At 40.4% G+C, this 13933-nt stretch overlaps 1 protein-coding gene and 1 pseudogene across 2 annotated transcripts; both read right to left on the minus strand.

Annotated features, from left to right (window-relative positions):
• Window positions 1-117: 117 nt before the first annotated feature.
• Window positions 118-10088, minus strand: KTF1 (kow domain-containing transcription factor 1). 2 transcript variants are annotated; one of them, XM_089052834.1, is made up of 18 exons: window positions 9799-10088; window positions 8718-8971; window positions 8382-8537; window positions 8100-8258; window positions 7937-8020; window positions 6796-6863; window positions 6135-6707; window positions 5985-6036; window positions 5763-5918; window positions 5508-5651; window positions 5313-5409; window positions 5074-5223; window positions 4922-4976; window positions 4766-4827; window positions 4403-4478; window positions 3408-3444; window positions 3253-3301; window positions 118-3156 (listed from the first exon to the last, which is right to left on the minus strand). In XM_089052834.1, the coding sequence occupies exons 1-18, from the start codon at window positions 9968-9970 to the stop codon at window positions 266-268; spliced, it is 5235 nt and encodes a 1744-aa protein (XP_088908960.1). In that variant the 5' UTR covers window positions 9971-10088; the 3' UTR covers window positions 118-265. The 2 variants fall into 2 exon arrangements, with proteins under 2 accessions (XP_088908960.1, XP_088908961.1); XM_089052835.1 differs by lacking the exons at window positions 7937-8020; window positions 8100-8258; window positions 8382-8537; window positions 8718-8971; window positions 9799-10088 and adding an exon at window positions 7317-7457.
• Window positions 10089-11006: 918 nt separating this feature from the next.
• LOC103332306 (protein NUCLEAR FUSION DEFECTIVE 4-like) lies at window positions 11007-13112 on the minus strand (annotated as a pseudogene).
• Between the last annotated feature and the right edge of the window lie 821 nt (window positions 13113-13933).

Below are 13933 nucleotides of genomic sequence, written 5' to 3' on the forward strand. Positions count from 1 at the left end.
TAGCATTTTGTAGTGAATTTAGGTTTGGCAGGAGCATCATGATTCAATTTTCGGAAGCAATTTTATTTTGAGAAAAGCTTGTTCCATAACATCATCTGTTTCATGCTAAGGCTTGAATGTTGACAAAAAGATGCATACCAAATATCAACCATTGTCAATAGATACAGGGGTTTAATAAGTTACGATCCTTATAGCTGTGCGAAAGACAAAGCAATATCTACACCATTTAAGTTAAAAACACTACTTTTTTTGAAGAGTGATCTGATCACCACCCTCCTTTGCCACTTCCACCATCAGATCCCTTGCCCCAAGAGCTTGCGGGTGCTACGGCTTTGCCCCAGGAATTAGTCGGTTTTGCACCTTCATCGGTTCCTTGTTTTGCCTCACCACCATCAGATCCGTTGCCCCAAGAGCATGCTGCTGCTGCTTTGCCCCATGAATTGGTTGGTACTGCACCTTGATCGGTTCCTTGTTTTGCCTCACCTGATTGATTCCAACCAGAGGACTGAGCCCCACTTGAAGTGCTTGATTGCTTCCAGTCGGATGATTTACCTCCTCCAGCAGCACTTGGTTGGCCTCCAGTACCGCCTCCAAATCCTGAACCTGTTCCTTTGTTCCAACCTGAACCCTGGTTGCCCCAGCCCCCAGCTTGTGTGCTTGAGCTTGGTCCCTTGTTCCAGCCACCATCTTGATCAGTGGTTCCTTCGACTTCTTTGGCTGCAGTCGATTGTTTCCAGCTTGACAACTGGTCCACATTACAAGCATCTGATGATTTCCAATTGTTTGCCCAGCTTCCGCTCGCTTCATTACGAGAGCCTGTTCCTTTGTCCTGAGTGGCAGCAGTATCTTTAGCCTCCACTGTCTGATTCCAACCTGATCCTGAACCGCCAATTCCTTTATTCACATCAGACTGGTTCCAACCAGAGCTCTGGCTAATCCATCCGCTAGATTTCCCACCCTGCCAATCGTTCTTACTGCCACCTCCTTGGTTCCAACTTCCTCCGCCATTGTCTTTTTTCCATCCCTCGCCAGCACCATCTGCCCCTTTGCTCCAGCCTGATGAATTATTATCAAAAGAATCATTTCTATTGCTCCAACCACCACTTTGATCCCTCCCACGCCCTCTTCCTCCGTAGCCTGTACCACCAAACCCTCCTCCATCTGATCCATCTGTACCACCAAACCCTCCTCCGTCTGATCCACCTGTACCACCAAACCCTCCTCCGTCTGATCCTCCTCTACCACCAAACCCTCCTCTGTCTGATCTACCCCTACCACCAAAGCTCCCTCTGTCTCCACCTCTACCACCAAAACCCCCTCTACGTCCAAAGCCCCCTCTATCTCCCTCTCTCTCACCACCTCCACATCCAAAACCCCGTCCACCTCTAAAACCTCCTCTGTCTGAATTTCCTCTACCTGAACCACCTCTCCAATTTCCACCACTTCGATTATTATTGAAATCTTCAGGTTGGTCTCCATTCCCACCATCTATTGATTGACTGCCACCAAAAGAATTTGCTGAATTCCAATTGCTTTTACTGCTCCAATTAGAATTCTGATCTGCATCACCAGATCCTGAGTTCCAACTATTTTTCCTTCCCCAGCCAGAATCTTTATTGCCGCCAGTGTCACCAGATCCGGAGTTCCAGTTGCTTTTCTTGCCCCAAGTAGAATCCTGGTTCCCACCTGAGGAATCAGATCCAATGTTCCAATCTCTTTTCCCACCACTACTAGAATCCTGATTGCCACCAGCCTCACTAGATCTGGAGTTCCAACTGCCCTTTTGGCCCCAGCTAGAAACTTGACTTCCTCCATCACTTGACCCACTTTGCCAAGCTTTAGTTTGACCCCATCCTGACATTTGGTCTCTGTCAGAAGATTTTGGAGCATTCCAATCACCAGATTTGTTACCCCCTGTTGATTGTTCTTCAACATTCTCTTTCCCTGCCCCCCATCCTTTGCTCCAACCTGATCCATTGTTCTCAACAGAAGCATTTGGATTCTTCCAACCACCTATTCCATCAGCACTCCTATTGTTTTCCCGATCCTTGTTCCACCCAGAGGATTGATCCTGACTGAATGACCTACCCCTGCCAAATTGATCTCTACCTCCTCTTCCTCCTCTTCTTCCACCAAACCCATGAGCCCCCTCAAAGGATTTTGGCCTTCCCGAGAAGTCTTGCTGATCTATATCACCCTTATCCCCACTCCCTTTGCCCCAACCACCAGATCCTTGATCACCGCCAAAACTTTTTGCTCTCTTCCAACCATCATCTTGATTCCCCACTCCGCCAGACTCATGTCCTGCTGTTACATCAGCTTGTTTACCCCATGAAGATCCTCCAGCTTGTTTACTCCAAGAAGAATCTCCTGCTGGTTTATTCCAAGCAGAACCGCCATCTTGCTTATTCCAAGTAGAACCTTCACCTTGTTTATTCCATGTAGAATCTCCGTCTTGTTTATTCCAAGCAGAACCTCCATCTGCTTTACCCCAGGAAGCTCTTTTATTGTCATCTACACCACTTGGTTTCTTCCAACTGTCATTCTGATTCTCATTACTAAATGCACCTTTAGGTTTTGCCCAGCCACTTGCTTCATCTTTGTTTCCTGCCTCTGATTGGGGCAAAACCCCACCTGCATTACCCCAGCTTCCTGTCTGAACATCTTCTGCCGGCTTTGAAATTTTCCACCCTGCCTCACCAGCACTTGATTCATCTTTAGTGCTCCAGTTCCCTGTGGCTTTACTGCAAGAATCTTCTTTAGTTCCCCAACCGGCTCCTTTATTCTGAGCCTTACCCCAATCAGACCCATCACTACTGACTGCATTTCCTTTGTCCAAAGGTTTCTGTTGACCCCACCCAGAACTAGCAATATCACCAGATGTTGCATCAGAATTCTTTTCCCATGATCCTGATTCAACTACATTTTTACCTTTGCCCCATGAATCCAGTTGGCTATTCCCAGCAGTAGCAGTACCAGAAGGTTCTATTGCCTTCTGCCAAATATCCGATGCACTGCTGTCACCCCCAGTTTTAGCACTAGATTTACCCCAAGAGTCCACACCTTTTCCCCAGCCAGCACCTTGATCATTGTTATCTGTTGCTGCACCCCAGGACGAAATTTTATTTGGAGCAACTTTGCTCTCCCAAGAATCATCTACAGGTTATGAAGGAAAATGAATAAATCAGCTTTGGCTAAGGGAAATCTATCATCAAAGACATTGCTACTTTTAAACTTCAGAACTGAACATACCTTTCTTAACATCATTTCCATCCTGACCAGAAATGGACTCTGACTGAATCTGGAACCATAAAGAGAACTCAGTGGTCAGGATGTTAATCAAATACATGCACAAATATATACGGTTTTTTTCTCTTTCTTTGGGTGTGGGAGGGATAAAAACCTACCGAAATGCCTGTGGCAGAGAAACTTGGCCAAGAATTCCTGCAAGAATGCAGTCATCAGAATAAGATCATACAAAATGGCACATGGAGGGAAAACGGATCAAATAAACAAATAGGAAATGTACATTTTGTAAACAGCAAAAAAATATAATGTTTGTGGGGTTAGGTCACTTCATTTATCTGCATTATGCATCTGATGAAAATCAAGGCCTCACCAAACTGAGGCATTCATTTAATCATTTTTGAGTCAAGGCAATCAAACAAAGTACACCAAATAACAACTGGACGAGTATTACTGCAGTAAGCAGAGCATTGTACACATGAAATAAAAATTTACAAAAAAAATTACAGATGTACTAGCTTTCCATTTTCCAAGGTGACTTTCAATATTACATATATATATATATTATATAATGAGAAAATTACAAGTGATTGTACACAATACGAGCCATTCAATAAACATGTCAAAGAGAAAAAAAAACCATAATGATTAATATGATCATACAATTAACATAAATTCATAAAACCATAAATGAATTGTGCTCAAGAGTATGATAAGCAATGAGGAGTTATGACTTCTATATGTTGAGCATTGTGCTACAAATAATACAAAGTAGAAGTGTCAAAAAGGGGGTCAACCTCCACCTCCACCAGTAGTTATTACAACCTACCTAATTAATTTGTAAACATTTGTATGGAAAAAGATTTTTCTTGATAAATTAACAAGCATATTAAAAATATATATTGAGATCCTTAAAAAGATTTTTCATGATACCTAAGTTATGTTGTAAGCGAACGTATGCAAAAAGATGGTGCACGACTTCTATTAACTTGTAAATTTTGAGATGCTTCAGTAAAAGTTTTACCACAGGAACTCTACTTTCTATTACATCAAAATTCAACTAAATCCTGACCAATATTGCTGTATTAGGCAATTGCCAATTTATAGTATCTGCATGAGGAGATTGAGTGCATAATTCACAGGACCAAAATGTTACCTTTCACCAGATACCCCTCCAGCATTCCACCCATTGCCAGCACCGCCAGCTGATGCCCCAGCTCCATCTGTCCAATCTTCAAATACAAGAAGCACCATAAGTCACACTTGTTGAGGGTAAAGGCCAACAGATATATATATATATATATATAGAAAAGTGTTCTTTTTCCGGATAATCTGTCATGTTATGACGTCAAACTGTCATTTGGAACAGATAGATCATCATTTGAATGTGCGTCAAGCTTAACAGTTTTGACAACATAACATGTCAAATTGTCTGGAAAGAGAACATTACCCTATAAAATAGCTCAAGATAAAACTGAAGTATCAATTAAAGTAGAAACTTCTTCCAAGAGATATACACCTTTAGAGCCTCCTTCATTTCCAAGCATATCAAATGGTTTTAAACTGGACTCCGGATCCTCACTTTGCAGAGAAATAGGGTATTAGCACACTTAATGAAAAGACAATGAGTAAAGAACGGCTTGACACAAATGATTAATTGACTAAAAAGAAGTACCTAATCAGCACAGAAGAGCTCTTTCCACGAACTTCAGAAAGATGCTCACATTTAACTGCATTACATCACAACAAAATATTATGACAACGGTAGAATCGCATTCAATGATCAACCAACTAATTACACCCAGTACTTAATTGATATTGACGAACCTGTAAGAACCTTCTGCTGAGAATCAAGCTTAACAGTGATATCAGCACGGCGTATAGCCAAAATGCGACAGAGGTATCCCTTCAAGGGACCCACACGGATTCTCACAGTTTGACCAATTGAGAAAATTCCATCTGTATCACCCCGATTAACTGCATTCAAAATAATTAATGAGCAGGAGGCAGAAACCTTGATAGTTACAGTTGATAACTTACAATAGAGCATTAACACTCATGCATACAGTTACTATCTCTTTCTAGCCATGGCTTTTTTGGCGATAGAGGGGATTTAGGAGATGACATGAAATCTTCAAAACCTGGACCACCTGAATCCCCATCCTGAATGAAATGAGGAAGAAATATCATTACTAAAACCTTCATGCTAAGATTTAATATACCTTACAAGACTACTTCCAAAAGAGAAAAAAGCTTCCAACCTTTTCTTTGCAAGCATCATTATAAAGCTTAATTTTCTCACACATATGAGATTTTGAGCAGAAATAACCACCATTTTCTGTCTCGTTCTCATCATACAAGAATATGGTACCTCTATAGATTTGCCTAACAATCCCCTGCCTATCCTGAAAAGTGAGATAAAGCAGTGTAAAATGTTCCACTCTTTGGAGGCATATGTAACTCATTAAACTCCTTTTTCACATTCTAAGATAAATGATTTCAAATTAGTGTCAAACCTTCAATGGTCCTTCCAACACTTTGACAGTATCACTAACGCATATGGGTTTCGTGCGCCGATCTAAAGCCGTAAATTTCATATCAGAAAGAACATTCTTTAGCTCACGCTTCTGAACAATCAGAACAACAGGTCCTTCCAGCCCCTCTTTCAGAATCTAAGACACATTATAGAATGTAAGTAAGCAATATTAAGGATCTGAGCACATAAACTAAATATGTACCTTGTAACTATCATCTTTCTCCATGCCTATTACAAGACCAAAATCTTTCCGACTGCAATAGAAAATAAGAAAAGTAAACATCATTTCAATGTACATAAGCAGTTCATGGAGGATCACTAAGGCCACACAACCAGTTCATACAAGACTCACCCAAGACAAACAAGATCATACAGTTCAAAGCAATTCCCACCAGATCCTGATGAACCCACTCCTTTCCCCACAGACCCTAATGAACCCTCTCCTTTCCCCATAGAACCTGATGATCCCTCTCCCTTACCCATAGAACCCGATGAGCCCTCTCCTTTACCCATAGAACCCGATGCGCTCTCTCCTTTTCCCATAGAACCCGATGAGCCCTCTCCTTTCCCCATACACCCAGATGAGCCCTCTCCTTTCCCCATAGAACCCGATGAGCCCTCTCCTTTCCCCATACACCCAGATGAACCCTCTCCTTTCCCACCCCCTTCCTCAATTTTGATGGTCCGTCTTTTCTTTTCCTTACCATAAAGCTCTGTCAGCCACTCCAAATTATCACTTTCATTGTTCTCAGAAGACTTGAATTTCAGTAGCTCCTCTTCTGATGGCATAACACCCCAGAAGCTTAATGAATCTATTGGTACTTTTTTGTATAAATATCCATCCTTGAACATCAGACCATCAAGAAATTCAAACCTCATGCCACTTTCACGATCCTTCCTGCACTGAATGAGAGGGCGGAACTCCCTACACATGAAATAAATAAATAAACAAATAAACATTGACCAGAAGCTAGCATGAAATAATGAACTACAAGGCAAGATTTTGGTCATACTCGAGTTCGCTTGAGTTGATCAATCTCGGTGCAGGAGCGGGGACTTTCTTTCTAGTACCTCCCCCACCCTATAGAGTGAAAGGAATCAGTACATCCAGAATCTTAAATCATATTTAGATTCTAAATAAAATTTGGATTGCAAAGTTGCAGATACACAAAAACATCACATATTACAGTAGATCCATTTAAACAAGCATTAGAGGAAATTAGACTGCTTGTTTTGGTAAGTGGTAGAATCTGCACCTTCCTGACATAAAATTTAACAGACATTAAATGTATAAATCAGCTTTTATGGCCATAAACCTACATGCCATAGCCTTTTATGTATGACCCTTAGAATTTGCTTTGCTTGTTTGTCATTTGTGTCCAGTCACATCAAAGAAAGAACAATGAACAAAGCCAATCTATTTGTGTCTAATTCGTACTTATTAAAAGTTCCAACACATTTTTCCTATAAGATGTTCTTTACTTGTAGTGCACAAACACCATTCTAAAGATAACATCAGAAAGAAAATCACAACCTTCCTATGATGGGAATGGTTGAAAGGTAAAAATGATGCAGGAGCATCTACGGCCTCATAAAGCTCCCACATTTTGGGAGATCATATCATCAAGCTGAAACAAAGGTATTTGCATCAACAAAGTTCAATGAGGCAATTGTTCTTAGAAGCAGCTTTTAGAAAGAAGTCAAAGACTAAAACAAGGATATTTAAAGGGTAGTAATTATGTCACTGGTATTTAAAACTCTAATTTCTCCATGGGGGTTAAAAAGAAGCATTTGAGGGTAAAGGAGGTGTCATGGTTCCACTCCATCAGGTTAATACAAGGATATTCACATTTGTGTCCGGGGTAGAAACTGCCCATTTAAGGTACAATATCAAAGCTAAGCTCAACCCGACTATATTGACAACTGGTCCTAGAATTTCTTTGCAATAGAAACCTGGACTTTGAAACATTATTCCTCTAGAATACTCAATCTGGCAATTCAACTAACCCTTCCACCCAATTTAAGGAATATATATAACAGTTATTAGTCATCAATTAGAAAATTAAATGGTGGTTCTGGAAAAATATTTATAACAATAATAACCATCACCAACAAACAGAAAGAGGACAACATGGGATAAACAATTCTCATTACAAATTTTGCAGCCATTGCTTGTAGATTGATTCTTGGGATCAGCTTTACTGTCGCTCGTTTTCGTAAATCGTTCATGAACACAACCTACAGAAACAAAATCCAGATATCGGAAATAAGTGTCAGCGGGTTAAAGCAACCCAACCCAACTGGGGAAAAATTATACCTGTGCCAAATCACCCTTGTAGTTCCCACTCTTCACGCGGGCCCACATGCCCACAGTAATTCCATTGTATCTAGTCCGAGGAGACAGCAAATGAGAAACTTCATTATTTGGAACTGGCATTACTCGGGACGAATATATGCTACAAATTCCTTTGCATGCCTAAGAAAAACAATGACAGTTCAGATATTAGCATATTAAGAATAGTATTGACCAAACCCGCAACTTTTCCAATACTGACTAATAAAATGATAAGCTTTCTACTACATCCAAAAGATAGATGACCTCATTAATATCAGATTGCTTGTCAGCTTCGATGAAAAGAAAACCCTTGATGTGCTCAACAGCAAACGCAGAAATTATCTCCAGTTTGGTACCTAGCGATCGTAAGTCAACAAACTTCTGCATCATACAGAAAGCTGAATGCCTCTCGCGTCCAACCTACAGCCCAAAAAATTTGAGTGAGAAAAGATTGTGCTTCCTTTTAGAGAGAGAGAGAGAGAGAGAGAGAGAGAGAGAGAGAGAGAGAGAGAGAGAGAGAGAAGAGAAAAATTGTTTAAGGAGCCATTTCAGAATTTTTCAACAACAAAAGAAAAAGTAACAAAACATTCAATGTCATACCATGCATTTCACTTTCCAGATGATTGGATCCTTAACAGTAGGCAGAAGAACACTTCCGTCAACTGACCTTTTGTTCTCATAATTATCTTCGGCATAGGTAATATAGCTAGAACCACTCCTGTATCGTTCTTCCATCATTTTTTCAAATTCTTCACCATCCACATCCTCCTCTTTAGGAATGAATGGAAGGTTTTGTGCTTTCCCTGGTTCATTCTTGACTACAGGTTCTGTTTCAAATTCTTCTTCCATAAAATCTGTTATCAATAATTTCATAAGCAACTGCTAGTGTAAACACAGATCTCATAGGTGAAATTCACATACTCATTATTATGATACTTTTGCACATCTAACACATATGATATATTAAATGACGGTGCTAATATGACATATCCTTAGCATCACAAAACCATGCATGTGCAAGTGGATCCCAATCTCTAACAGGAAATGCAAAAACATCTGACCGAGCTTAACAAGGAGTAATAAAATAACTAAGACTCTTTGCAAGGATACATGACAAGCCCAAAATATGGTACACCAAGAAAAAACAAGTTAACTATGGAAATAAGCAACTAACCAATAATCCCTTCTATTGCACACATCCAGAACAAAGTTTAAGAATTTTTTTTTGGCATTGTATGCAACAACCTTATATGAGGTTGGTAAATCCAGCACTCAACCCTTCATGTAAACTTAAGCCAAAAATTCCCATTCTACCACAAGTGCAACTTGTTTCGATGGCATTCACAACCAGAGCAAACAGACGACTATTAAAGCCATCACCAATCCTTACAAAAGCCTGAAACTGACCAGATTACGACAAAAAAACTTACAATTTTCAACAATCCACAGTAAATTGCTCAAAATCCATATCGGCGCACTATTTATGAAAAATGAAAATAAAAATGCAAAAACTCCACAAGCAACTACAAAAGCCAGCACTTCAAACCCAAAAATGCACGAAAGCTAAAAACTGGTCTATGCACAAAACAAACTCTAAAAACAAAATCCATTCTCAAAACCCTAAAAATCCGAACCGAGAAGAAAATGCGTGACCAAAAAAGACGTCAGAAACAGTATATACCGTCATCGAAGTCACTGTCGTCGCCGTCGTCGGCTTCCGCAGCGACATCTTCGAAGAACTTGAGGACGCCGCGGTCGGTCCTCTTCCGGCCACCGCCGGTCTTGTCATCGTCGTACTTACGCTTGCCGCCGGAGGATCCACCTCCGGCGATCCCCTTGCCCTTCGACGTCATGACAATGCGAGGGTTTCAGGGCAACAATTTCCTTGCATGTAGCGAGAGAGAGAGAGGCCTTTTGGTTTCGAAGTTTCAGTCTGGTATCACTACTGACCGGTGAATTGGCCCCGGGCTCACACCTTTTTATGCGTAGGTGGCACTTCCGAAATGGAATGGGTTGTTGCATGCGATTTTACCACTCTGTCCTTCTTCAGGGTTTCGATTTATGGCTCTTTTCCTGGATTGCGGTCCGTGGGTATTAATGTCAAGTCGATTTTATGCTTGGTGAAAAGTTGAAAACAAGTGTTGTCTGTCGTTACAAATTCGGATCTTTTTTTTAAAAAAAATAGAAAAACATGAAAATTAAACTTAAAAAAGAAAACCTTTTCTGAAAACGATGTTTTTGGGTAGATTGGTGAAAATAAAATGTTAATTTAATTTCCAGAAAAAATGTTTTCAAAATTGAAATAGTAAATTTCGTTTCGTTTTGTTACAACAAGGGCTGGAACTTCAAAAGCCCAAAACACTACGAATTTGGAAATAAACGAGGCGCTTGGACTATAGCATGTTCCCCATCGAATGAACAAATGGTCCAAATCAATGTTGAACCCCAAAACTTTGTCTCTCTTGAGAAATTCTTTGGACATCAGCTGGATCTCCCATCCTCACAATCAAGCGGGGCCTTCCAGTTTGGAGTTTCTTATGGCCCATTTGGATACGATCTCAACTTATGTTTTTTTAGTATAAGCGATAGTCTAAACTACTATAAGAAAGTTTTCACACACACAACTTATGCCATTGGAATTCAAACTTGAGACTTTTGATATGCAAATCAAGGCCCTTTTCCACTGGACTGACAACGTTGACTAAACGACATCAACTTTATTCATACTAGAAGTGCACGACCATGCAGCACCACCAACTTCGTTCGTCCCTATATCCATCGGCGGAACTAGTGCAAGGGCTGCCCTGGGCTGTAGCCAAAGGAAGGTTTTGGGAAAAAATAATAAGTAAACATATATAGCCTAATATTTTAAACTAAAAATAAATAAAATATAGTTAGAGCCTTAAATAAAAATAAATTAAGGTTTTGGACAAGCACATTACATTTCCACCACTCTCTCCCTCTCTCTACACTAGTGACTCAACACGACACTACAAGTCAAAGCCTTAGGATGCACAAATGCATTTTATGCACTATTTAGAATTTGAGTCTTAGAGATAACAAATATATAAAAATAACCAAAGACATAGTTGATTCTTCGTAATTAATGAACCCACAAATTTTATTTTATTATAAGGTACGGTAAGCACAATTATTCTACAAACCAAGATTTACGCTTATAAGCGATTCACAGTTACTCATGCGCCACCTATTACGGTATTATCAATGACCCCTAAGTGTGCGAGGTATGTTTTGAGATCAGTAACCTCCACTTGCAGCAGTTTTAGCAACCACTATTCCTGTCTAAGCCACTTTCACTTCATCTCTGAACTTCTTATAAAACTTCCTTGTCCTATCCACCAAAAGCAGTGACACAAGTGCACCAAACAATGCCACCACAGCAAGTATAATGAAAGACAATTTGAAGCACTGCCCCCCAACACAATTCAACTCCTCCCCCACCTTTCTCTGAAGCCCCAAAGCTGCCATTTGCTTCTTAGCCTCCTTGTCATACAAATACCCTGTGACCCTCACATTGAGCAAATACAGCCCAATTGGGCTAGCCAACCCTCCAAAATTGTACAAAGTGGAGTAATATTTAAGGCCAAAAAGTTCAGAAATTAGAGTGAAAATCAAAGGCCAATGTGCACCAAAACAGAAACCAGTAACCACTGAAGAAACATAGAGGCCATAGGGGACATTGAATGCAATTATGAGATGGCCAACACATGAGAGCAACAGAACTGCAGTGAAGATGAGAGGGCGAGGCCATTTGTACTTGATAATGAACATTTCTGAGCCTATGCCAGCAACAATCTGTCCCAGAAAATTCCAAATGCTCGTAAGCGACACGAAATTTCTTATGCTTCGCAAAGGGTAGCAAAGAAGTTCCAATCTGCCCCAAGTTGTCCATCATGGTCATGGTGCCTCCAAGGCCACAAACTGTTGCCAACAACAAAGTCAGCATTTCAATGCTGAAAAGTGCTTGCAATATTGTGAAGTCTTCACCTATCTCTGGTGGGTTAAGTATGTCCTTGTTCCAAGATGGAACCTTTTTGTATGTTGGGGATGAAATGGCATCAGGGTTTTGGCCTTCGGTTACAATTTTGACAGGTGAAGGATCAGAATCTAAATTCAGGGATATCGATCTCTTGCTCTGCCAAACTTTATATTCTTCCATAATAACCACAGCAAGTGGTAAAAAGAGCAGAAAAAGCACAACAGCTGCACTTCCAACATACTGGCTCTGGCTAAACCTGAACCTTTTCTCAACAACAATTATAATCAACAAAAATGCTGCTAGGCCAAGAGATATATAAAGGAAATTATAGAAAGCTCTGAGCTCGTTCGGGCGGCGACTAGCCTTGATGATCCGAATGGTTCCAATGAAAATCAAAGAGAGCAGTTGGAAGCCAAGCCACCACCAAAGTAAAAGACTTTGTGTCATCACCATAGGCAGCATGGTAGAGCTGTGAGATCACAGCTGCGCTTATGCCGGTATAGCCTTTGAGAAGGCCTAACACGACACCACGGCTTTCTGGGAAGTTCTTGACACATGTAACAAGGGCTCCAGTGTTGGTGAAAGTATGTGAATTGGCCCCTATGGACATGTACAAGCACATGTGCCAGACTTGAGGCTTTGGGATTTTTTGTGTTATTGCAAGCCAGATCATGAAGTGACCGAAAAAGTTTAGGACCGCACTGATTGATAGGACCACCCACGGGGGTGTTACCTCATTGATCAGGCCGGACAAGATGCCAACGTTGGCTCCTAAGTCCTTGAAGAAACTGATCAAGTTGAGTGTCGTTTGGTCGTATCCCAGCACGAATTTTATGTCGTTGGAGTAGAGGCCGAACATGTAGCTTGCGCCTGCAGTGACCATCATTAGAAATGAAGCAAACACCATGAGCCATCTTCCTGTGAGGACTTGGAGGAAAAGGCCCTTCATGTCCACCCAACTGCGTATGCCTGTGCCGCCACCGCCATGATCAGGAGCTCTCATTTTTTCTGTTTATGGTGATCACATAGTAATAATGGCTTGATATATATCAAGTATGAATGGACGTAAAGCTTAAAAAGGTTGTGTGTGTGTAATTTGTGGTTGATATTCGAAAACAATAATATCAAAAAGGGAAAAGTTCTGTTTCAACTCATCCAATCATAAGGAAAGGATAATTAGAAAACAATACTACCAAAAGGGGAAGAGTTCACTATGTTGAGTAAATGGATCTTTCATAATATATATTTAGGGGATTTCTTGACAGACAGATGGAGATACCATATACTAGGATCATTCAAGACACAAAGAAAGAAGGTATACAACAAATTATAGATATCTATATTTCTGAAGATAACATTGATCAGAGAGAATATAAGCGATATTATTCTGCACAACTTGTTTCCCTTTTCTTTTATTCTTGAATCTGGGACTGCAAAAGCAGATTAAGGATGTTAATCGCACTTTCCGCTTGTGCTAGAGATGTGTTACGTTCCCATTGGATTTGCGCGGCAAAATAATCAGAAAGATTAATTAAGCATCATCACCACTCAAGAGCATCGTCCATCCAAAATACATTATACTCATCTGTAGATCAGTCAGATAGCATATTTAATTTGCAAAAGCTTGTGCCACCACACCAGGTTCAACATTGAGAGAAAATCCACATGTTGATAACGACCATACTTTGCTAGCAAACCTTTAACATCATTATTAGTAGTTGCATTTTCTTGCTTTTGCTTTTGCTTTTCCTAATGGAGCTTCAAAATGGTTGATGGCTTTTGCAATCTCTTTCATGTGCATTAAGTTCCTCTTTTT

This window comes from Prunus mume, linkage group LG5 (genome assembly GCF_029339155.1).
Source record: "Prunus mume cultivar Tortuosa linkage group LG5, ASM2933915v1, whole genome shotgun sequence".
NCBI lineage: Eukaryota > Viridiplantae > Streptophyta > Magnoliopsida > Rosales > Rosaceae > Prunus > Prunus mume.